General features: G+C 29.0%; 1 protein-coding gene across 1 annotated transcript in view; it reads right to left on the bottom strand.

The window, feature by feature from the left end:
• Window positions 1-26,863, bottom strand: part of LOC111040083 (phospholipid transfer protein C2CD2L) — a gene marked incomplete at its 3' end in the record, with an annotated part of 106,357 nt that overhangs the window by 6,933 nt on the left and 72,561 nt on the right. Inside the window, exons 3-8 of the mRNA XM_022323813.1 lie at window positions 19,009-19,104; window positions 13,066-13,245; window positions 7,533-7,742; window positions 3,841-3,934; window positions 3,632-3,740; window positions 2,609-2,801 (exon numbers count right to left, since the gene is read on the bottom strand). Coding sequence (XP_022179505.1) covers window positions 2,609-2,801; window positions 3,632-3,740; window positions 3,841-3,934; window positions 7,533-7,742; window positions 13,066-13,245; window positions 19,009-19,104 — 882 coding nt within the window. The remainder of the gene's footprint in view (window positions 1-2,608; window positions 2,802-3,631; window positions 3,741-3,840; window positions 3,935-7,532; window positions 7,743-13,065; window positions 13,246-19,008; window positions 19,105-26,863) is intronic.

Genomic DNA, 26,863 nt, shown 5'->3' with positions numbered 1-26,863 from the left:
ATACTGTACTGATCTGTGGAACTCACAGTGGCATACGACCACGGAAAATAAATTAAGAGAAATTAAGCACTCTGTCGAACTCTGGCCGAAATACACTGATCTTAACAGAAAGAATGAAGTAATTCTTAATCGACTCAGAATCGGTCATACGAAACTCACACACGGACATCTTATGGCAAAGAAAGATCCACCTCTATGCCCAACATGCAATACAAACTACTCCATCAAACATATCATCATCTACTGCCCAAACTTCAACGAAGCAAGAAAAGATCTCAACATCCCAGACAACCTGTACGAAGCAATTGGTCCATTTTCAAACTTTCATAGCGTAATTTTATACTTAAAAAAAATTGAATTGTACAACAGCATATAAATATTTAATGTAGAAATTTACACCTGTAAGCTAATAACCTATGTAGTTGATGCTTAACTAATAATAAAAAAAAAAAAAAAAAATGGTTTTACAAAAATATCGAATATATGCCATATTGTATCTTTTATTTACGTAGTACTTGGACCATTTTTTCAAATTGCTATTGTGATAAATTAATGCATTTACTATACTTCAGTCACTGACATTCTCAACTAATAAACTACTCATTAAAATTGCCATTCTAATACGTCGAAAACTTCAAAAAAAATTTCCCTCATAACAATTTACAGTGGAAAATAGAAAATAGAAGTTGTTGTTTGAAAATCGGAAGCCTTGAGTAATACAATTTATCTCAAGAATTCGAAAATACAGTCTTTAAGTTTATTCACAAATTCCAAAAATTAAATGTCAAATAACAGACATTTCAATGAGAAATAAAAGGAGGTGTGCACTGTGCATGCTTGGAAAATCACTCTGTACTACCCTGTATCGTATGCGTTTATATGTAATACGATATTAAATTATTTTAATTGTTATTTATAAAAAAACAAATTTAAAGGGTAGGAAAAATACCTTCACCGTGGTTGTAGTATAATGAAACATGTACTTTGCAAGAGTATTATAGGTGGTACGTAATTTCGCGTTAACGGTAATATCTGTTTGTTATGACTTTGCTGCAGCATTCATTACCCAGGTAAAAAACAAACTGAATAAAAAGCGATTAACCTAGTTGATACCATCGCCTTATTCAACGTTAAAAATTATTAATACTTCACACAGTTTAATCGTTTTAGATTTAACTAATCGTACTACATGATTATGAAATACCTACCCATATTATGTCTTATGACACTGAACTAAATTTAGAAAGTCGTGTGTTCCGATACACGTCAATGGTTGGTAATTCGTAAAAACTAAATACAACTTGATGAGAGTAACAAAATAACACATTTTTCTTAAACCATTTTATATTCCAAAACACACTTTTCTAAAAGTTTTGTATTCTAAAACAATGATTTTATAATACTTGGATTTCTAAAACATAGCTTTTCTAAAAGTTTTACAATCCAAAACTAAGCTTTTATAAAAAGTGGAATTAAATGAAAAAATATGTTGTTTTTTAACAACTTAAAATTATGTATCAAAACAAGATATTCTCAAAAAAGTTGAGTTCTAACTCTACATGAGTAGATTGTAGGTACCTACCTGAGTAATTGTTTACCGATAATATTCTAATTTGTAACAAATATTTGAAAATATTAAACAAATTTATAAAGGTATCTAAATAACTGAGGTTGCTGGATCGAGTTTTTAATTTGAATGCATTGTGGACATGGGATGTAATAATGTAGAATATTTAAAAGAAAAATATGAAATAGAATGTGACAAATTATTTTTAAAAGGACTCGCTGTACCGCAAAGAACGGCTGTGAACAATGAATGAAATGTATTGCAATTTTTAAGTAAAATAAAAACGATTTTACAATAGAGCTCCTGCACATTAAATCATCGAAAATACTAAAACATCGAAACGCAATCGGTGAACACAATAATACTGTATATAGTCATTATAACATTATCAAATATCAAAGTGCCATTTTTTTTCTGTTCTTTAATATTATTATGTAATATCCAACTAAATAAATAATACATTACCCGCTATGACTAAAATGTCGATATTGGCAAATCAAATTAGCCATAGTCAATAAACCACCTTGTCATTACACAATGCTAATATTAATTTTGTTTTCCTATGCACAATTTTTTTCTGTAGTATAAACAGTGATTCGATGACATGATATCATTGTTGTTTAAAGCCATTTATTGCTCGTAAAATCTTAAAATTTAAATCATTAGTTTATTGGAGTACGAAGTAGGTATTTTATTTTGATATGCATAGAGCCATGGAGTATATATTAATATTTGCGTATGTATAAACTAAAGTTTGTGAGATAATAACCGAAAAACGAAGGTCCGATCCGTTGGATTACCAGTTTAAACAAAGAACCTAATTTATATTTCGCAAAAATCAGAAAAAGATTTTCAAAATTAATTATTTGAGCGATAGGGCCAGAACTGATCCCAAAAAAATAAATGGTATAGTTACAATCTACCAGTATCGTTAGTAAGCCGATATTTTTGTGGTACCATTTTCAATAAGTTCTATGTTTTACGGACGACGTAAAAAAAATCAACTTCGTCGTGCTGGTTTATAATGCGGGTAACACTCACTTCCAACGTGAGAGTGCCGGACACCGAATCGTCTTGATACGGTCGCGACTGGAGCGACAGCACTTGTCTCTGGTAAGGGTTGACTAGCAGTTCTTCGACGCTGACAATAGCCAAGCCCATGAACTGATTTCCACCGTTCGGGTTGCAATCGTACACTTCGAACAATATCTCCTCTGTCGTCCGGTTCAGTGTGCTTAAAACAACCAAATACAATATTACGAACCGCCAGAGTTAGTGATGTGAAACTAGGAACTTTCCCCGAGGAATATTCCCAAAATATCATATCTCTGCCTCTCGGGAAAGTTCTTTAAAAAAAGTAATCGTACAAGTACGAGTAGAACTACGGTACTCGGCAGTTTGAATAATAATTATGATAAGATAATGATTTCATTATTTAAAAGAATATCGTTACACTGAAAACTGATATTTAAGTGTATAACTAGAATTAGATTTACCAACGAAACAAATTAAATACGTTTTTGGAGTTTATATATAAACATAGTAAAATAATATTTTCAAAATATTGTGAAAATATTAACACAGAGAATGAAAATATTTGATTAATGTTGTTAGAATATTTTAAAATATTAAACATTATCAGTGAAATAGATTTTTAATATTTTCAAAATAATCACAAAATAATTAAACTAAAATATTTGAGATAAAACTTGATTCAAATATCGAGAAAATATAAATGTTTTCGAAATTCTAAGTCTTCCTATATTCTCCTGTAATATTTAAGAGTACAAAATATTTGTTTTTCGGATTATTTACAACTATGAAAATATAATTAATTACATTCATTGAAACGCATTCAGAACAATAGAATGTAAAAAAATACAACATTCCCGATAAATTCCTAATGTTTTGAATATTCTTGGGAATTTCCTCGGAGAATTTTCCGTAAATAAATTTCCGGGAATTTTGCTCATCGCTTGTCGGGATTTGAACCATTGCACGGCTGCTGCACCAGGTAAACGGCAATGTTTTATAATATAAAGATAAGAAAATAATTGTAATTACAACATAAAATTCTCGTTCCATTGTGGCGACGAAGTGTTCTTCTTCGTCGAAGTCTGCTTCTTCTGGAATGGGTCGTCGACTTCGATCACGCAGTACGGTTCATGACACCCTACGCCGAACAAATACAAAAGGCGTTCGAACAAAATATTCATTTAGACAAACTTATTTGGTAATGTGTTAAAAAAAAAAATGTAACCGCTTAGCTTAACCTTGTTTGAGTCCGAGTCCAATCGCTTTTATGACTTTAACCATCAATCTTTTCTCTCCTTGCTTCATGACCGTTGATTCTATTTTCGGACTTACCTATATCATGGATGTGACAATTAAATGAGTTTAAATAAGTTTGTGTTCATAATTTATGTATTTTTTAAACATCTTTTTATTATTATCATTTCGTTTACAGGCGCAGTAATGGTGGGCGTCGCCAATAATTACCAAACAATGGACTATAAACGAGTGGTACACAAACTCACACTGATTTTCCCCATATAACCATAGCCTTGCTATGCAAATATTATAACTATTAATTTTAATCCCGGCTTATGATCATCGATAACGACATCGTGATACCCGATGGTTCACCAAGCATTCATACCATTTTTATTCAACATTGCGTTCATTTATATTGTGTTTTTTTGAAGTTTTAAATTAACTCAAAGCTCATTTTTTTCCAATTATTGAAATTTTTGGTAATACTTTATAGGAGGTAATATACACATTTTTATTTTTCGAATAAGAATCTCCTTTACATTTTTCAGGGGATAATTTTTTCGAAAGTTTTGAATTACCCAATTAAAAATTTTAAGCAGTAGTTTTTAGTTATTAAAATGTTTATACTAAGGATAATGGTCCTTAAAAGTGGTTGTACCAAAACATAAACTAGGTGTTATATTGAATCTAGTATTTCCTTGCTGACATTACAATTTTAAAAACGCCTTAGCTCCCATACTTTCATTGATACCCATAATCATTTACTTGTTATCCTTAGTACAAAACGTTAAATAACTAAAAAGCTACTGATAAAAACATTGAACTAGTTACGCCTACATTTTCAGAAAAATTATCAGAAAAAATGATAGAAAAATGTACAGTAGAAAAGGGAGGTTTTTGTTTGAAAAACAAAGATTTGTATCTGTGCAGGATACGGAAATTCGAAAATATTGAATTGAAGTATAGAAATTATGGATGTGAAGAAATTCTTCAATCAACTTATTCAAAATTGCACTTTTTTATCGTAGTAACTTTTTTTTTCATTATTTGAAACTTTACATTAAGTATAAAAATGTGTAAAATATTTTTAAAAACGGATGGAATTACTACGAAAGGTAACCCTCGGTGATTATAATTTTCGATTCTTTAGAATTAACAGAAGTTTAGATGACATAGTTTGGTGGTAAGTAAAAAATGAATGTTTTTAAACGATTAATGCAAACAGTGATACAACTGAATGTTACTTCGTGCGAATATTAATGAACATCTACACAAAAAGAATAACGATGACCTGAAAAATGAACTGAAACAGACCCGTACAGCTGTACAACGGAAAAACGACAAAAAATGTGTATGAAAAGCCGTTGAAAATAATTCGTGATGAAATATCTAGCATAGAAAACTCACAGGTTTGTTCATCAAATATAAGTGCTCTTTGAAAATGAATGTACAGAGAACTGGGAAAAGTCGTCCAGCTATTCCAACCCCTCTGACTGACTGCATGAAAAGAGTAAATGCTTTTAATATTTACAATAAATTGAAAGAAAAATGTGTCCACGTTATTGAACAAGACGAAGGTACCTATACAAACAAACAGAGTTTATTATTTCTTTCCAATAATATACCAAAACTCTGATCTCGCAGAATCTAAAATAATAAATAATGAATACAACAATTTGTAACTTTTTTCCAAAAAATTGATTAATCGTTAGAACATTAATTTGATAGGTAAGGTATTGAAATACATTAAACTTTATAATACATCAAAGTTGGTTGGAATTTAAGTACAGTTTAATTTTAATAATACATATTATTTCTCAAAAGACAAAACGTAATGTATACGAGTATTTTGATTAAAAAACGTCTACAACGCACAACATTTTTTAGAATATATTTTTAAGAGTGGTACAATTGCCTTTATAAATTAAGTGGTGAGATTTAAAATCAAAATTCAAATATTGAAATGATATCATAACATCCATTTTCCCATACACACAAATTATATATCTAATGTAATATAATAATATTGAGTAGGTACTTATCTGATTAAGCAGTAATTATATTTAAAAAATTAATAAACTAATTTATGAGAATTAATAGTGGTTATAAGCTTATTAAAAATGTAATTATCTGAAACAAAAGTGAAGTGTAAAGATTTCAGTTCATCTAATAATTAGCTGTATTAAAATCAATGAATAAACTACATTTCGATAATTTTATAATAACTGTTTTTTTTATGTATTTAATTTGAATCGGGTTATAAATAATTTTTGAAAGGACCATTGACTCTCATCTAGTAACATAATTAATAATCATTGCAATTAACTGCATTTTAAAAGCTGAAAACAAATTTTTTTTTTTTTACCACGAGTTCCCGGTGTAATAATGTAATGATTTAATATTTATAAATGTTTTAATTGATATCAATAATGATGATTTGAATTGATATGAAAGTATTTTGTACGACATTTAAAACTGTATGTTTAGTTCTCCTAATTTTATTAGAATAATAATATATTCTGAGGATATTGAATCGTGCCAAAACGTCTGGTATAATTAGTCACATGTAGTAGTATCATAATGACTATTAAACGCACTCATCTTGTCAGAGAAAGGTTGTTTCGGGCGCAACTTCAATGGATTCAAATGACATCCTCTATCCTCATAACAAATCCTGCGTCCCGCAGTTCATCGTTATTATCGTACACGGCGAGAATTTTATTTCGAAAATGTTCGTTCCGATTCCAACCATGATAATAATTACATAGGCGATGCATAGTGTTTAAAGCTCTCAATAATGTTACCGCACGTATACCAAGGGGGCCAAAACATTACTGCGGCCCTGTCCCACGCCAGCAGGTGATCCATTTTGATATTTCCCAACGTATTCTTATTTCATAAAAATGTAATTGCAAGTACAACATTTTGAAAATATTTTTATTACATCGTATCGAGATTTTGCAAAACAACAATGTGTCTTATTCTTATAGTTTTTTGAGTTTTGTACTTTTTTGAATAACAACTCATAGTTCTAATTTCATATAACATGTCGAAATATTTTCCAGAGTATTTCAATAAATGAAAATCGAATTTCGGAAGAGTAGCCTATAGAGTAGAATACGAAATTAAAAGTGTATTGTAATGATTCATTCGAAAACGTAAACGTTTTAAAAGAAATAATACACGAACATAAATTATTAAAAATATATACATTTTTGCTTTGTAATGTGGTTTTGTAAAGACTTAAAACTATGTAATAAAAATATGTCAGTGTCTTGAGTTCAAAGGATTATCCGGCATAGTAATAATTAACGGAATTCCATTCTAACGCACTGACTTGAATTTCACAAGGAGAATAATTTTTAAAACAAATTTTACTTTGGTGTTATGTCTACGTTGGAGCCTTTGAGCCACATTTTTAGTTTATCGTTCTTAACGTGAAAAATCTTACTTGGAATTTAGAAAAAAACATTTTGTTATTTTTAAAAACTTATAAGGGCGAAAAGACAGTTTTAAATTTGTTTTATAATTCTGACTCGAAAGATTCAAAATAAACTTCATAGTAAATTTAAAATCGATATCGGGGTAAAACTCAAGTCAGTAAGTCGTGCAGGTCTATTTCGCTCCAAAATACAGTTTTAGAATTCCGGTAGAATTCCGTATGGACAAATCCCAGTTTGTAGGTACCTACCATTCGATCAGTGTACGAGTCTAACGGCGAAGTGGTTATTTGCTGATGGCTTTTCGTGAAATTCGGAAACTCTGACCACCGGTACAGATCGACCGAAAGGTCTGTCGATCTAATGGCGCCGGTAACAATGTCCAAAATGACGTCTTGCAGCTGTACTTCGTCCATCGTTTTGCTTTTAATGTATCCAACTTGGGCCAGTGCAACTTTAATCTGAAATTTAAAAACACAGTTTTCGTCAATGTCGGCAGTAAAGGAATAATAATTAATTATATTAACCTAAGTGGTTTCCGCATAATGTTATCAACTAGTATAACTAAAGGGTAATCGTTGAATAATAATAAGTGACCTTCTACCAGACCACATGATCTACTATAGGTACCAAGAGGTTTTGCCCGGTGAACGATGGTTTTTTTCTAAAGCTTATTTTTATCACTATGGAAATTGTTTGCAAGAATTCGTTTCATTATTTTGCTATTAAAGTTTGTGTATTCGTAAAAATTCTTTAACTTTTTTTTTTTGATTTGGTTAATCTCATAAAGTTCAACTACCAATAATTCGTTTATTTTTTTTTTGACCCAACGATCAAATCTATACTGATAATAATTATTGTCGATAGTATACATAATGATATTACTATCACAGAATTCTATAACCCACTGCTTCATTGACAATTGAGATGTTAGTACGCACATTTTAACAATATCTCTGCACTCCACAAAGTTGAATAACGTTGTATTGTCGCCACTAATTAGTGTGAAATTTTTGTGGTAGTATTTTTTGGACAAATTCAAAAATACGTTGACGGGCTGAAGAAATGTTCTATGCTCCGAAAGTGTGAAAATAGAAATGTCAGCATCCTTATTTTGCCGAAAATTAATTAGGTTACTATATTGAATATTTACGACTCAAATGGAAATTTGACCTAGTTATGTCATTGCAGTAAACTGCATTAAATTCTAATATTTGTACAGTTATTTACACGATTGCATTATGTATACTTTACGATAATTTCATTTTCTTGGATTATTTCATTTATATAAAAAATACAAATGTAATAAAATGATGTATTATATCTAAAATTGTATACTCATAAACCTACAGCAAAAGAACATTTTTAAAAGTCGGTTTGTTTTATCTAATACTGTATGATTAACAAATAATAGCCACACATAGACTCCATTATAGTGATAAATTAATCGATAATAATATAGTAAATGTGTGGCTAATTTATATACATTAACACAGTAATTCTCGAACTTTATCTAATAATTATATAGTGGTTCATATTCGATATGTTATATACTTATATATATATATATATATTCAACGATAATAATATCTATAATAATCTATAACCAAATACGGTTGAAATAAAATAAAATATGTTTGATAATTTCATTGAAATATTTCAATTACAAAATGTAAAGTGAAATATTTAAAATTCAAAACCATAATATTGTGTTATTTAATATTTTCATATAGTCCGTGAGATAACTTTCAAACATAATTAAGTAGGACGACGTTTATCTATATATAAAGTGCAGTAATTTTTTATAACACAAAAAATTGTGAAAATAAGCAAGCTCAAATATAACATTTATTGTGTTTCGTCTCGCGGTAGGTCACGTCGTACAAAACCTACCTGGTACAGGTAGGTCACATACTAAACTCGATTTTCACTCGGTTGGTCACAATTTCAACGAAAACCGACTTATTAGAAAAACAGCTGCTCGGAATAAGAACCATTAAAAAATAAATTTTAATTTGAAATTAACACGGTTATAATAATATGAATATAAAAAATGTCTTTGAAATAAATTAATAAAAGATATGTATAGTAATAATAAGAGAACCCCGGTTCCAATGAATTCGATATGATTTTTTTACCGTGATTAATGTGATTAATCACAGAAAACAAAATACTTTTAAATTATAAAAATCAATACAACAGTCGATGGATTGCATACCTACTACGATTGAAATGTATGTCAAGTTTCATTCATTAGTACATGAAATACCTATTATAGTAAAGTTTCATAGAAATGTTCGCTTTAATGACACGCGTTTAAGTTCAGAAATGCACAGAAGTAAGCACTCGATTTTAAATAAACACAAATAATTAAGAAAGAACCGTAAACTAGAGGTTAAGTCATTGAAATGTCGAATAAATTAAAAATAATATACTGTATTGTATTATTACAGGTCTCAAATGTGTTCGAGTATAATTGAATTGCAGTGTAATATGAACAGATATTATTATGCGACATACAGGGTGATATATTTAACCTTAAACCCTCATTATTTCAAAAAGAATAAACGTTTTTGAAAAACATTTTTTCGACATAGTTTCAGGTAGTTATCAAAATTAAATTTTTAATAATTTGTAATCTTGTAATTTAATTTTTTTTTAAGCTGTTCATTTTTTTTTTTTAATAACAAAACAGTTTTAGTTTCATATTTTCAACCTTCCAAAACTATATATTTTTCTGAGTATTGCGATTCACAAAAATCGAATTTAGGCTGAATAGTGTATGGTCTATGAGTATTTAAAGTTTTGATGAGTTGAGTGGAGTAGTACGTGATTATCCTCAAAATGTTGATCCACTAGTCCGTTCATGGAAAAATTAAATAACTATAACTCATAAACTATAGTCGTCCTAAATTCGATTTTTATGTATCGAAATACTAAAAAAAATTCTTTGGATGGTGTTATTAAAACTGTATGTTGACATTCAAAAAAGTAAAAGCTTAACAATTTAGCAGGATACAAAATATTTAAAAAATTGATGTGAAATGATGAGTATTTTAGGTTAAATGAAACATTCTGTGCATAAATATCAATAAATACGCAAACTAGGATGTAACAGAAAGACCTGACAAATTAAAAATGAAAGTTTGATAAAAAAGTTCAAAGTTTTAAAAAAATCATGAATATTATACAGATATTGAATTTAAAAGCCCCCAAAAATATTAATTTCAAACATTTTAAAAATAAACTACTTGACTCAAAAAACATTATTACTGTCAACGTTTTTCTAAATATTGTATTCAAACATTGAATATAGTTAAATTTTCATTTGCAGTATTTAAATACAAAAATCAAAACTTTTAAACTGTACTTGTAACACAAGCAACGATAATATTTGTATACAAAAATAATTTTAAAAATTTTAACTTATTAATGGTTTGAACAAAATACATTTCAGAAACTTCCGGTAATTTTGTTACACCTTGTACATACTACGGATAATTTAAATTTTCAACTCAATTTTATGAAATTAAAAAACGAACTTCAACGAGTACTATTATAGGTTTTTATTTAGAATGATTCTAAAAGCACATTGATTCTTTTTTTCTTCTTCAATAATGCAGTAATTTAAAATCTAATTTTTGGATTTTTTTAATTATACTTAAAGACTGAATACTATTAATACATCAGGAAACTTTTTTTATTTCTTTTAGTGTTCTGTGGATATAATTTTTTTAGTTTTTTAAACTAGTTTATCCCTTTTCCCCTTTTAATTGTAAGTTAATTAATTTGATCGTATGAACATTGATATTTGAGTGAATAGTTTTCGATTTATTTCAATTTTGTGCTCTTGCTAAGTATAATAAATCAGTAAGGTTTGTAAAGTATGAGTACAAAATGTGCAACAATGATTTAAATTTTAAGCATTCAAGTAATCAAGTACCTAATTAATATTAATCTAACAACAGTTATCGTTTTTGAAAAATTGTACAAATATTAAAGATACCTGATCCAATAGTGTCTACTTATATTTTTTATTTCTCCTTAAAACCATTATTAATTTCTGTTATCCTTATTCATACCTAGATGAAAACATTCTAGATAACTTTGAAAGCATTGGTTCGAGTTTTGACTTAGATCTACGTCAACTTCAAAAATTAACGAGGAGGACATACAACGGTGTACATTTTACACTATATTCACGTTTGAACAGAACACAACGAAATTGTAACGGGGTGTTTACCAGTTGCCCCCCGCGGCTATTATCGCGATTTTAAAAGTATATACCATTTGACCCCGATTGAATGTACCAGTTGCCCTCACATGTTATTATATATGTTACGGGTGAAGTACAAAAACGGGTAGTGTACATATTACCCGGGTAATGTGAACCTCATCCATACGAACAGTGTAATGTATACATTATCCACCTTAAATATGTAGTATCCAATCAATTTATACATTATCCGGTGTGCTGTGCATAATGTATTGGTATAACTATAATCGTAAACTTATAACTTCGGTACAACACGACCAACGCATCGAACACTTAAAATGGTACAGATTATACAAAGTCTTTCTAGTAGCGAACACCAAATCATACTAATTCAAAAATAAATTATTTATTATTATCACTATTAAACTATAAATTATATATTTGAACAATTTTACTATACACTTAATTAGTACTTTACCCACTCAATCGTAGATAATGTGTAAAATACCCGAGTCAAGTACGAAATAAACGTTTTATAAATAGTATTTTTACTTTATCCAATAGGTACCAGGTAGTGTACACATTACCCGGATAATGTGAACACTAACCATATTTTGTACTGTACCCGTAACATATACACAATACAATATATAGCTCGTAAAATAATGGAGGTAAATATACAAATCATAAATAAAATATGAAATTCAAAATTATAATAATTTGTCAACATAACATGTAATTTTAGACGCGTCCGAGTGGATATAATCATCGAAAACGTATGAACTGTCATTTAGTATGTTAAAAGAAAAATGCTCTGGCTTTGAACTTGAATTCAATCCGTCAATTATTGTATCCGATAAAATAAATATAAAAACAAAAATATTAGCAGATTAGATTTTGTAAAATTGGTTAATAATTATTATAACAAAACATAATACTTTTGAATTTTATACTATTTATACGTTGACAAATTATTATATTTTGTACTATTTTATATTATTATAATTTTGAATTTTATATTTTATTTATGATTTGTATATTTACCTCCCCTATTTTACGAGCTATATTGTATTTGTGTATATATTAACATGTAAGGGCAACTGGTACATTTGGTTGAGGGCAACTGGTACTTTTTCCTCTAGGTAGTTTGGGGGGATTTGGTATAAAAATAGGTACTTTTGGGGGCAACAGGTACATGCCCTTGTGACGTATTAAATATTTATTTAACGAAATCAAACGATCTACCTATATGTGATGTTTTTGCTTGAAAACCTTATTGACATTTTGCACTTACTAATCCTATTCGCAGAACAACTATACAATATAATAGGCTCTGAACTTTCGTGATTGGGGAGGGGGGAGGTTAAGCCCAGGTCACGTTATAATATCATGTGAGACGTATTTAGTAAGCTTTCAAGACCCGCAAGACTTGTTCAATGCCCTCCATGCCTGCAATGTTCATCGTCTGCGGGCAATCCTCTCTGAGGACACGTCATTATGACGTGTGTGGCGTATGCGTGTACTGTGTACTTAAAGGTCTAATTTAAGGACGAACACCGTCTAAATACTTTTGGCCATCCGTCGAATTTGATTTGTCCCCTCTTCTTGCCGGTGTCGCACGATATGTTCAACCGGGCCTGCAACTTGTTCACGTTCACTCGGTAATGAGAAACGTCCACTTTGTCGCCCTTCTGTCGCATCGCCTTCAACTGCATCGCCGGCGTTGCGTCGCAGTCACAGGTAATCGTCTGCACAACAAATTTACAATAAACGGTATTATATAGGTAATAATATTGTCATAGTTGCAATTTTTAATTATTATATTATTCGCTTGAATTCTGCGGTTACCGGTTTTCGGCGGCTACTCCGGTGTTTTTGTTATTTGTGTGTGTGTGTGTGTGTGTGTGTGTGTGTGTGTGTGTGTGTGTGTGTGTGTGTACGCGGATTAGTGCAAAACAAAAAACATCGAAACATACATTGTCTGCAACGAGTGCAGCAATAATAACTAGGCTATATTTAGTACCCGATTCAAGTTATAATATTAGTCGATATAGGTCCGTAGGTACCTACTAATAATAACATAAAGTCGGCTCGCATATATTTCAACACCGATTACGTCACAATGCAATGGCAGTCCATTCACCAGAACTATTATTAACAAAATATGTAAGTTATAACGAATGTAATTATTATTAGCCTGGGAAACTTTCAGAATTGTAATTTTACAATGTTTAAAATAAACTCGCAGACAGAAATATTGAATTCCGTAATTGTTATTGCAAAAGTTAAATTAATGACTATTTCGTCCACTACCTACAACTGCACTACAGAGGACAACACAGGCTAAACATAACGGGATACCACGATACAAAGCCAATAGTTGGAAAACTGATAACCGATATCCCATTTTATATAACTTGGAGTTATTGAGGTTACTTGGGATTCAAAAAAATTATCTTAATATCAACGATAAATATTAGAGGTTGGTTAAACAGTACAAAGTTCAAAAAAATTAAATCGGACTTCAGGTTTTCGGTTCGAGTTTGAAAGACGAACTAAGCTTAAAACTAAACCCCAGTCGAACAAAAAGTTTAAAATTATATAATTAATCCAAACTACAAGGAAATGCACAAACTCCAAAAAATAAAATCGATATTGTCAAACGTATCGGATTAAAAAAAAAAAATACCTCCCTCAATAAAATTATTCCTTATAAATGTCAATCTAGTCTATTGCTCTATTGTCTAATGCATCGAGTAATTTGGAATTTGGTACTTGTTTATTATTTTTAAAGTTCACGGTTGAATAGAGTTCATTCCATAGTTGTATTATTTTAATTTTTTATGTTAACATTCCAAAAATTAAATTGATATTATCTGGACCGCGGTTATCACTTTTTTTTTTTGGAATTATTTATTTAACACATTTATAATGCAATGGAACAAATGAAATGTTTGGTTTCGAGTTTGGCATAACACTATGTTGTTTGGTTCGACATACGATTAAGAAGTTCATTTTAAGACCATAATATTTTTGTGTAGATCCACCTCAAATAAATGTAAGGCAAAAATAAAATAACACTAAAAAACTGTTGTAAGTGTATTCGATATTTAAAAATATTATTTTTAAGTATGTTATAATATTACAATTATATTTCAATAATATTGATTGAATAACATTTTATACAAATATTTTTCTTTTGAATTTAATTTACATCTTATTTTTGCATTACTTTCCACAGTTTATAAAAAAAACCATACAAATACCTATGATAATATGTTCGGATTGCAGTTGTTGTATCTTAGTTTTTTGGCAATTATTTATGGTTACTTTGTTTTTGGAAAGATTTTTTTCTCATCGTTTGTTAGAAAAACAAAAAAAAAAAATTCAATTAAAAAATCGAAAAAATAGTACCTAAATAAATTAGTTGGAAAATGTTGTAGTTGTATTTTAATGCTTGCGTCAACTGCATTCTAATTATAAGTGATGTTTCTTAAGCTTATTTAACACGAAATAGTTTCAAAAAAATAGAAAAACGACTTCAACTCCTAACTGGTTACCAAAACAATTATATAAACAGTGATTTTTGGACGATTAGCGATTGGAACTAGAACAGTGTTTCTCTACTTTTTTATTTACAACGACATCCTAATCTAGATACATAAAAATGTTGACTTGCTTAAAAGCAATAATCGGTTTTTGAAAACGTACCTAACAATAATTATAAATCTGTATGTAAATTGAAAATGGGAATATTTTCATAATATTATACTTTGTACAACATAAATAAACGATTTTTTTTTTTTGGTGACACAGATTTGGTAATACGTAACTACTGCTCTAGATAAACGTTAACATATTATAAGAATATTGATAGTTGGTATTATAACTACAAATGGATACCTATACTGACATTCACAATTTTCTTGATCCATGATTGGTTCTTTCTTATTTTTTCCAGTAAACTATCTAATTTATTGTGGCTTATTTTTTGAACGTTAATAAGCCCGTGTTTTTTTTTTTATAAGCAAACGCTAGGTATCCCTCAAAAATTAGTAATATTTTTAATATTTTCATTGTTTTTTTTAACTTTTCTATTGTTATCGTTTACCTTTTTGTATGACAGTTAACATTTTCATTCAAAACAAAGTACTTTTTTGAGATTTGCAATAAACAAAAATAAAATTTCGAAGGACTAGTTAACTTAAGTAACATAAATCAAAAGTTTAGATGCTCAGTGAAGCGCGGGGTACTACTCTACAAAGTTAAAAACAAACAAATCATAACCAAAAAAAAAAATGGTAAGAAATAAACATTTTTTCAAAGAAGTAGAAATGTATCTAATTTGAACTTTAATTTACCGAAGAATAAAAATACAATTGTACTAAAATCTTTTAATCTTTTCCAGGACCATCCCTTAGACGACGGATATCACAGAGGGGCCAAGTCCAAAGGTGACTTAAACCTTAATCCGAACGAGACAGTATAGCTGTCGATATTTTTTACACTAGTTTAATTTTTATTACTCTAGTATGACACCGTATCGTACTTACTTTTATATGACATAAGTACATAACAAACAAACATTTGCATCAAATATAAACGATATTTGTACGTTATCGGATGAAACCTCATCGTGTCGAACCGTTTAGTCGGTGTCAAGGTCTCAGGATAATTATTTTTTATAAATGGTGTCGGTGTTGGTTTTTCAAATTTTCAACAAAGTATACAATTCGAAAACAATATTTTATTTTTTAGTTGCAAACTTTATTATAGTACTTTTCCTCCAATCCACTGTTCGATGACTATTTAATGGGAGAGAGGTGATACAGTGTATAATATATCAACAAAAATGATTTCACAGAAAAAAACCCTCACTCCTTATTGATACGTCAATAATTGATATTTTTTTTTTTTACTTGAAAGACTGCAAATTTTTTAGGTCAGATGAAAGTCAGATTTATTATTTTACTTTGAATAGGGGGAAAACAATTTTGAAAAATAACAAATAGTGTGCATTATTCAAATTAATATTTCAGCTTCTACAACTATGAATTTTAGAATCGGACCTTGATCTGGCCTGCGAAAATTCTCTTCTTTTAAATTTGAAAGAAAATTAATAACGAAATGGAGTTTTTCCTCTAAGACATGTTTTTTTTCGTAAAAACACTTCATTTCCGACCCCCTGAACTGGGTATTAATCGAACCCAATTTATTTGCTGTTGCAGCAGATAATTGACTAGGTGTCATTTGACACCGGTCCGATTCATTAGGTCCAAAAAATTAAAAGTCCTGATTGTCGGTCTATGACCAGTCCTAAGAACATACATATTACCTAGTTCAAAATTTAAGTAAAACTTGGATAGGTAGTTGAGTACTAACGATTCACACCAAGCGATATATTTTTATGGCAAAAACATAAAACAGCTTACTTACAAGTTGTGTTCATTATTTTATAACTCAAAATTTATTTATGTTTATGTATAGCAGAATACAACCAGACAACGGACTTGTAGTTTTAAAAACACATGGTTACACATTGCAATAAATCAAAAAAAAAAATGTTGACAGAATTAATGAAGTTTTAGATTCTGATGGGAGCACTGAATGTATCGTATTTACAGTGGCATGTGTGTTTTTTCCTGAATTTCATCAACATTTGAGGTATACTATGGTTTTCAACAATATCATCTTTCATGATTGAAAAGTAAATCTAGTTTTTACTTTTAAGAGGTCAAAATTGAAAATTCAAAGTAGTTTTAAAAAGCACCAGAAAAGCAAAAAAAAAACTCTCAAAAATCATTAACATTTATTCGCATTTACCAAACATTGTAAGATTTTCGAAATTTTTAGACTCTTTTTAAACTTTCTGTGTAGCCATGATACATTTTTCGAATTTTTTAAAAAGTTTTCTCGATAAAACTTTATAATTTCGTACAAAACTTGAAAGTGTAATGCAAGGCTCCTCATAAGTTTTTTCTAATGGAAGTTAAAAAGCATAATTATTTTTTAGCTCAAATTTTGACAACAATTCATCAAAATCTTGAAAATCTTGAAGTTATTTTCCAGTTAGAAATGCATAGAAATCATTTTTTTTCCAATTGTCTTAAAAAAAAAAAATAGAATAGAAGATTCCTCACTAATTGTTCTTTCTTTAACAAAGAAAACAAAATTCTTCGAAAGTTAGGTAAGCTATATAGAGTCATAAGATATTTTCAATTTTTATAAGTTTTATTTTAGTTATTAATTTTGATTATTTACACAAGTATGTTTAAATAACACAACATCTCCGCTCGGAATCATTTTTCTTATTTACTGGTTTATCATTGAATTTAAATATAACACATCCATTATAATGGCATAGGTAGGTACTCGACAACTACTGAACAGCATAGAGGTACTCACTTTTCTATATTAAAAAAAAAATAATAATATATTGTTTCCACAACCATATCAATATACTGGAAATTTTTAATGAAAATAAAATCATAATACTCAATAGTCATCTTGTCAGCAACGAGAAGCACAACGACTTTACTGAGAAGATGAGGTTCATCAAGCACGCTTACGGTATTTTTATTTTTTGCTTTAATAATGCAACTATTCAAAATCTGATTTTTTCAATCTTAAAATGTAAATAAGCATCTTATTTTAACATGTTTGAAATTGTTCGTACTACACAAGGTGTTTCCTGTGGACATACAAATTAATTTTCTTGTTGAAATGAAACCCCAACTTTTGGCAGTAAAATTTTTGGTGGATCATGTTTCTGAAAATGTTTCTTATTTAAAAACAAAAAAAAAACATACGTTTGTATCGCCACAGAGTACACTTTTTAAGTTCCACAAAAACGGTATTTGAGTATTTTTAAAGACTACAAAAGTCGGAATTTAATGTATCGGATGTATTATGAAAAGAAAAAATGGGTGTGAGCATCCTCAGCCAATAACTGACTATTATAACAGTATATATTATTACACCTGATATTCAGATATTAAAATGTGTTTGTATTGTCACACACGAAAGATTCACCGTACCTGTTACTTACATATAGACATATAGTTCACGTGAAACATAGGAATATAATTTTTTTAATTACTAATACATTTTTATGCCTGTGCTATTTAATGGAAAACTCTAAAAAGCCGTACGATGCGTGAATATTTATGTTCAAACAATCAAAACACGCAACCATATGTAATTATCACGTTAACAAATTCTGCATAGACAGGTATAATAATTAGTATAAATAAAATGTTATTTGTGTAATTATATAATATATAAAAAAAAGAAAAAGAAGACTTAAGCGTCGTGCATATAAAACTGATCACCGCGTTGGACCGAGGGACACTCAGCAAATAATATATTTTTTTTATACGCCGTGGCTCAAACGCCCAACGACATGCCATAAAGTGCTGCATAATGTTATCTTTTTATCATTGTAATTCAAAAAAGTTATGAAAAAAAATGTATACCTATATCATCTTAACACAATTAAACAGTACACTTACGACGTTCTCGCACACTCCTAGTTCACAAAAAACGTTGCTGAGTACCGGTGGATGAGTTTCTGGTAGAAACCGAACGAATTCGACACCGACGCCATGCTGAAACAGAAACCAACATTTTATTGATCAAAAAAGATTGTCAAAGATCGTGTAAAATAATAATTAATAATCTATTTTTTTCCATACACATTATTATTGGTGACCAGATTTGAATTCCCTAAAAACAATCAAATTGTGCTCTAAAATAATAACCAAATACGCCCCGAAAAAGGTTTTTTTTAAATTGCTATTTAAATAATGCCCTCAAAAAAAAATTTTTTATAGGCACAATCCGCAAACTATATGTTTTTATAAATTAAATTTCTCACGTTTTATCTTAACTATACAAAGAATATTATAATGCATTGATTAAAATCATTGTAAATTTAAATTTACATACGCAGAATTAATAATCGAAATATTATTATAAATAAATGCGATCGCTATTATATCTTAAAATTATCAATTAATTGTAATTCTTGATTGAGTTCTATTGAGTTGAAATCTATTTTTTCTCATACTTTTGAATGCAAAATTAGTTACTAATTTCTAACTGAAAATCAATTTGAAAAATGTCAAGATTTTGATGAATTTGTTCAACGTTTGAACTTTTAATGCATGTATAAATTATTATAATTGTGCCGATCTTTAATGTTTCTACATAAGACAAGAGGAACTTTGCATTATATTTCCAATTTTTTTTTTGTACTAGGTGAAACAGTTTTTATCCAAAATAATTTAAAACAAATTGACAACATTTAAAATAATTCTCTCTATAGAGCTTGGATGACCAAAAAAATCTAAAAATTAGTTTTACGTAAAACTGCCATTTGTTAAGCTTTTATTTGTTTTTCAGAACTCTTTTACAGACTACTAGGAATTGTGAACTTTCAAAGGCACTAACACGTTTCACTCTTCTATCAGCGAGATGCTGATGTCGAGAATTGAAGCATTTTTCCCCTTACAAATTGTTGATGTCAGACAGAAAAAACAAAACAAATAATTGCAAAATCAATACATACATTCACTATACGCTCAGAATCTAAAATTAAAAATTATTAATTGCATTTAAAGTTTATTAAATTTGTCAGGTCTTTCTGTTATACTCTGTATGCAATATTGAGTACCTACATTATAATCCTTTGAATTAATAATATATATACTCTGAAAGTCTGACCTCCTCTGACGCGTCTGTTTTGACAAAAGTCGAAATTGTAATTCATAAGATTCAGATGAAAGCAGCACTAACTAGGTACGTAGTCGTATGTTTATGAATAATGAAATAATAAATAAAATATGCATTTAGTTTAAAAGGAAATATAACACAAAACCTACGCAAGTATAAATGTATTGTGCACTGTGATCTCTGATTTATACGATAATTGTTTAAGAAGTTTTCGATTTCAATTTAAACTATTCATCCTATTATCATTTTTGTTTATGAATGTTTAACAGTATACTTCAAGACTTTTTAGAATCCTTAAAATATAATATGTATCTGTACAAACTACAAATAATTGAAGCAACAATTTTTGTTTTGTTTTAACTATTTATTTTGATTTTTTTTGATTCGATGCCCTGTAAACGCTCGAGTACAACATATGATGATACATTAGTAATAATATATTTTTTTAATTAAATTAAATTGTAATAGAATAACGATAGAAAAGTACATGCAAGCAATATATCTAGAAATAGTGTATTCCAAATTCGAAATGTTTATTATATTAATACTAAGTTTATATTTACTGAACATTTCACTTTTTTAAATATTTTAATAAAATTATGAAAATATATATATTTTATTTTATTTTTTGTTTTAAGCATATTCAGTTGTAGAGGATTATAAATGATTATTGATTATATGTAGTAAGATCGATTACAAATGACTTATCAACCAAGGTTTACCAATATTACTACGTTAATAGTTATTAGTTGTAAATTATTTATATAAATGGTTTTATAATATCATTTGGGCCCTATAGGCTATTTATTATTTACTATTATACGAATTATGGGATACGATTATTATTACTATTATTACTAGTATACGAGCTTTTAAAAATGGTCTCTTGTATGGGTATAAGCGTTTAGTTGTATTGCAACATTTAAAAATACAATTTTCACACATAATATATTAAATATTTCACTAATATTTTTAAATTTCCGAAATTTTTAAACCCTCAATACAACGCAATTCAGTGTTACTGGAGTAATTTATCATTGATAAATATGTTTTATTTAATATATATATAGGTGAGTATATATTTTAACTATAGTCCATGTCCACACTCGTTTAATCACTAATATTAAGTAATAAACATTAAATTAACTCTCCAACCGTACAACCTCGAAAATGAGATTATGTTAAGAAAAATATGTTAAAAAGAACCATGACATCTGGACATGTCAATGAAAAAATGAAAAAAAAAATGTTCTAACTCCCATCTCTAACGGTGCCCACTTGTTACCCATAATATGGACCTAGCAACAGTGTGTTCCGAATTTGAAATATTTCGCTTGAATGGCTTATTAACCAAGGTATACCAATTGCTATGCTGATGGTTATTAGTTAGAAATTAGGTACATATATGGTTTTATAATATCAATCGACCCCTGTAGGCTATTTATTATATTTACTAGTATACGATACAAGCTTACAACGAACTTTTAAAAATGGTCTCTTGCTTGGATTTAAGCTTTTAGTAATTTAATTATAAAATAAAAAATAAAAAATTGTATATACCGGTCACTTATTGCGAAATCAAATTTACGAACTTTGAATGACCCAGATGCTAAGACGTTGAAGGACTACAAGACATATTGGCATAATAATGTTGTGATCGTCGTTATTATGTGTTTGTTGTAGAAGTTTAATAAGCCAGGGAGACCGAAAGCATACACTCCGAGACACACACTTTCACGGTCATTGTTTTCGAGAAAAGTAAAAACGTTTAAAAAAACACACCGGTCCTACTTTTACAGTAATGAATCATTACTGTATAGTAGCACAGTGTAACGCTAATAATGTAATAAATAATAAACAATAATATAAATTAAAGTAAATAAAACACTATGTACATTTGAAAAATGTATTTTAAATTTTAGTAAAAAAAAAATATATATTTGAAAATGACTACTGGGTAATAAAAATATAATATTTTTGTCTTGTGAATTGTAATACATTTTTTTGTGCGTATTTTGGTGTTTTTATTGACTAAAAATGCATATTTTATAATTTTTAGCTCATATTTTGTTAGCATATTTCGTAATTTTTTAGTGCATAAATGTATACATATTGCAGTAGTTTTAAGTGCACACAAATCCGAGCCCCCGTAATGACGTAGTACTGCCGATTTCGTGTCAAAGTTGTGAAATCACTCTCGCGTTTGTGTATCATCGCGAATTTATACCATCCCCGTAACTTTTTGAGTTTTACCTTTTCAACCCCTCACTAACACTTTTCAAAAATATAATGAGCGACATATATAAACTGTAACGTTCCTCGTTTGCCCACGCGAAGTCCATTAATTATTGACCTGTTAAACGATTTCGTGTAAGTCCACCAACCTGCACCAAGTGTCGATTGTGGATTTCATTTTTTTGCATATTTTAATTGGTTTCGGATATAAAGACTGAGATAATACTGAGCAAAAATTGTATAAAAAAACGAATTCAATAACGATTGTGCAGGAAAAAATGGTTGATCAGTGTTAATTGGGTGCTGAAAAAGTGTATAACGGTATCGTCCTTTTTTCTCGTATCTCTCGTCTCGACAAACTTTGAACTGGACGCTTTTTGTCCTTTTTTTTTTTTAGAAAACAGCATCGTTTTAATCCTTTTATCTCCAATTTATTACGTGTGAGTAAAAGAAAATCCTGTTCAGGAAAACAAAAAAACAACGATATGTTTACAGTTTTATATTGATTTATTGGAACCGAACACTGTTTTGTATAGCGAGCGTCAAGAGCAGACGGACAATAATTATTATTGTCAGCAGTGAGCTGAGCATAGTATGAGAGATATTATATTATGATTCCTTCACTATTTTTTACAATACTCATACAAAAATATTTATATTGAAAGGCGGCACATTATTTAGTGCTTAAAGCGGCACAACGGTTAAATCCGGCACTGTCTATAATGGTGGCCAAGCGACCGATACGAATACGTTCTTATGACTGACTAAGGAAGTCTGTATACCCAAAAGGTAATTATTTTATTTCTTATACAAATAATTGATTAATTCAAACATACATATCGTGTACACAAATATTATAACTATAAATGAATTGATATGTATTACCCCCCTAAAAAAAATTTTTATTAACACATATTATTTTATTTATACTTCGTTTACATTTTACAAAAAGAAGCACGGTTCTCCTGCAGAATCGGTAAATTAAAACGTTGTTTTTCAAACCATTTTGTTGTACCATCATTTATTTTTGAACGAATCTCCGAACAGACGTCTCATTAAACATCAAACTGGGTTATCAGATAAAGATATTTTTTAGAAGTTTTAAATTTATGTGTTTGAGTGGCATTCTAATTTTCCGTGGACATTTACACTCTACGTTAGGTATTTAGATCCCAGAATTGAAATAAATCCAAAAACTGTACATTTAACACTTTGGCAGTCTACAATAATTAATTCTTTACAGTGAGTAACAGATACGTATACAATTATAAAAAAAGATTTTAAATTTAGGAAATTTTATTTTTGAGAAATTTCAAATAAGATTCTGAAATGTATCCGTGTGATTTAATTTTTCTTTTTAAATATAACCCTAATTTATTTCTCCATTGGTATGGTAGAAGTTTTAAATACTTTCGAATCAAATATATATTTTTATATTTAAATTTTTCGTTTGTTCGACTTTATATTATTTTACTTTTTTATTACTTTACATTCAATAGTGTCTCTACTTATGTATTTATAAATTTTTTTAAACAAACTGTACTCTTTATTTGAGCATAAATTAAAAAAATAAAATATTAAACATTAAAAGGCTTTAATTTTCATTAATTATAAATGATAATTCCGTTTATTTCATTTTCATACAATTATAATACACATCTTCGTTAGTCGGGGAAAAAAAATCAAAGTGACTTGAAAATTAATTGACTGATTAAATAGGAACTGCAGCAAGTCATGGAAAATAATTCAACGACAGGAATATATTAAACATAATGATGGAATATCAGAAAACCATTTCGTATACTACAATACTATATATAGTATCCTCCTGTCCACCTGACTTATTATATTTTTTACCACTCTGAAACACACGTCGTTTGTGCGTTCGTTTGCACGGTATCATCTTGACTATGTAATTGTAACGTTTCCGAAAGTATTTTAAGCGGACAAAATTAATGTGTAAACAGTACTACAAGCAGTTGTAGTACAATATTAGTGTGTTGTTTTATCGACAGGGAAACGTAGCAATGTGCCTAGCACGCAATGAAAGCGTGCAAGTGTTGATTAAAAATCCTATAGTGACGATTAATCTATATATACATAAAAATAGAGCCAAAAATGTATAACGATTCATCAATAATCGAGAACGGCTGGGCCGATTTTTTAAATTTTTTTTTTTAAAAGTTTTTTGATGATTTATTTTTTGAGTTCCGCAATGTTTTTTCGAATTGAAAAAGCTACAGCAAGCTTTAGCTTATAAAATCGTCCATATGACATGATCAATCGTTAAAATGGGGCCCCTGGCCAACGCCAAAAAAATTGATCAACATGGAGAAATATGTCATGTACCTATTGAATATTATAGGTATTAATATTATGTTTCACTGTGTAAGGTAAAGTTTAAATTTTTTAAAGTCATAATTTTCGTATCGTTTTTATTCCGTTCGATTTTATTTATAGCCGTAAATACCCTCTCTTTGCATAGAACGCAATAGTCGATAGTAGAGATAAAATTTAGGTTTTATCTATATGAAATATGATTATTCGATTATTATTTTATAATTATTCATTTTCCATTTTCCGTTGTTGGCGTTACCAGTGTACAATTTTATTTTATTTTACTAATGAGCAATCATTTATTTAATACCTGCATTTCTTATGACATGAATGTTTAATTAATCTAATCATTGTTAGAAAAAGTGAATGCCAATATTGTTTAAATTTTTTGTTGTCATGGTAAAAAAACAAATTAAAAATGATCCATCAATGTATAATATTGCTGACATAAAAATAAGAAATAAAAAAATAATATTACTATAATTAAAATTTTAACGTGGGTTTACTATACGAGCTTAACAATCTTATTACGCTCCCATAATTCCAACAGCAGTGGTGGCCGAATGGGTTAAGGTGTCACACAAGAGACATTTAAGCAAATTATCAACAATTTAATTCAACAGTCAAAAATCAAAAGCCAAGTACACAAAGTGGGATTGAGAGCTACCTAAACGATGTGCCAAACGAACCACATACATTTTTACAGATTTACTTAATAGGCGGCGAGGACTAGGAAAAAAAATGAAAATTTGGTTATTTGGTTATAGGCCGTCGTCGTTCGCAGTGCTCCATTTCTCTTTCAATCATATGCCAGTATTGAGTAGGTATCTACAACATCCCCACGCACTCACAATAATGTTGGATGGATTTTTAAGTTATTTTACAAAAATATTCTTTCGAAATAATTTATATGGCAAAACGTTTACCGGAGGTAGATTGCCTAACTGGTACTGCTCGCATTATCACAATCAAGTCTCTTATGTAGAGATGACATTTTTAACGGGCAACGAAGTGCACGGGATCAGCTAGTTTATTGTAATAAACGAGACGAAAAATAAACCTAGGTTAGTGTAGATAAGTCTAAAATATCAATAACTATAAAATAATACAAAAATACATCTTATCGATCGGTAGGTGTTAACAATTTCAGTCAGCTGTGCATTGGTTCACCGGTGGGCCGACGATCCTTGCAGTACTATAACTCCGGACCGAAGTCCTTAATAATAATAATATGTTTATTTTTTTTTTTTTGCAAATAATTTTCCTTTATTACCCAGAATATATCGTACAAAATGAAATAGTTTACAGTGAATAAAAAATAAAAATATATATTGAGATGATAAGTGGTTATAATAATTGCAACCCTCCGATAAGCCGGCATTTTGTGACGGAGAGTTAAAAAGAGTTCACAAATGAACTGACTCTAATATAAATAATAATAATGTGTAGACGCCAAGTTTGTACAATTTGAACTTGATTGAAACGTACGAGTTTTAGATACAACTTAAAATGTCTGAGGTCATGAAAATCAAATATATTAGTTTTTAGAATTCTACTTGAATCACTTGGATTACAAATTCTCTGATGATATTTTACGTCGTTTCTGTTAAACGATTTTGGATGTAATTTTGGCTGCGCTAATACATAATATAGTATTATAATGGTGGCATACATGAGTTAATTCATATTTTATTTTTAGACAGTCTGCAAATGTGTCCGGATATTTTGCATTCTGAGCGAAGCGATGAATGTGTTGCGTTTATGATGATGTGTGTTTTTTTAAAAACAATATTTTTGTAAAAGTCATAACTTTTTGACGCAATAAAAATGCTTTGATTTTGTATTTCAGCATCTTTTCTGGTAGGACAACTAATCTAGTTGATGATGGACATTCATAAAAAGAGTTATGTATACCTATACTGTATTAAATATTATACCTAAACAAGACAATTCCTAAAAAAAAAAAGGTTTTTTTTATCGAAAATAAATTATTAATTACTACAAATTATAATATTATATCGGGTATGCCTATCGCATGGCAATTTCTCTGGCCGATTTTTT

Source organism: Myzus persicae, unplaced genomic scaffold (genome assembly GCF_001856785.1).
Source record: "Myzus persicae strain clone G006 unplaced genomic scaffold, MPER_G0061.0, whole genome shotgun sequence".
NCBI lineage: Eukaryota > Metazoa > Arthropoda > Insecta > Hemiptera > Aphididae > Myzus > Myzus persicae.
Note: the sequence above shows the minus strand (reverse complement) of the source record. Positions and strands in the feature narration are given on the sequence as shown.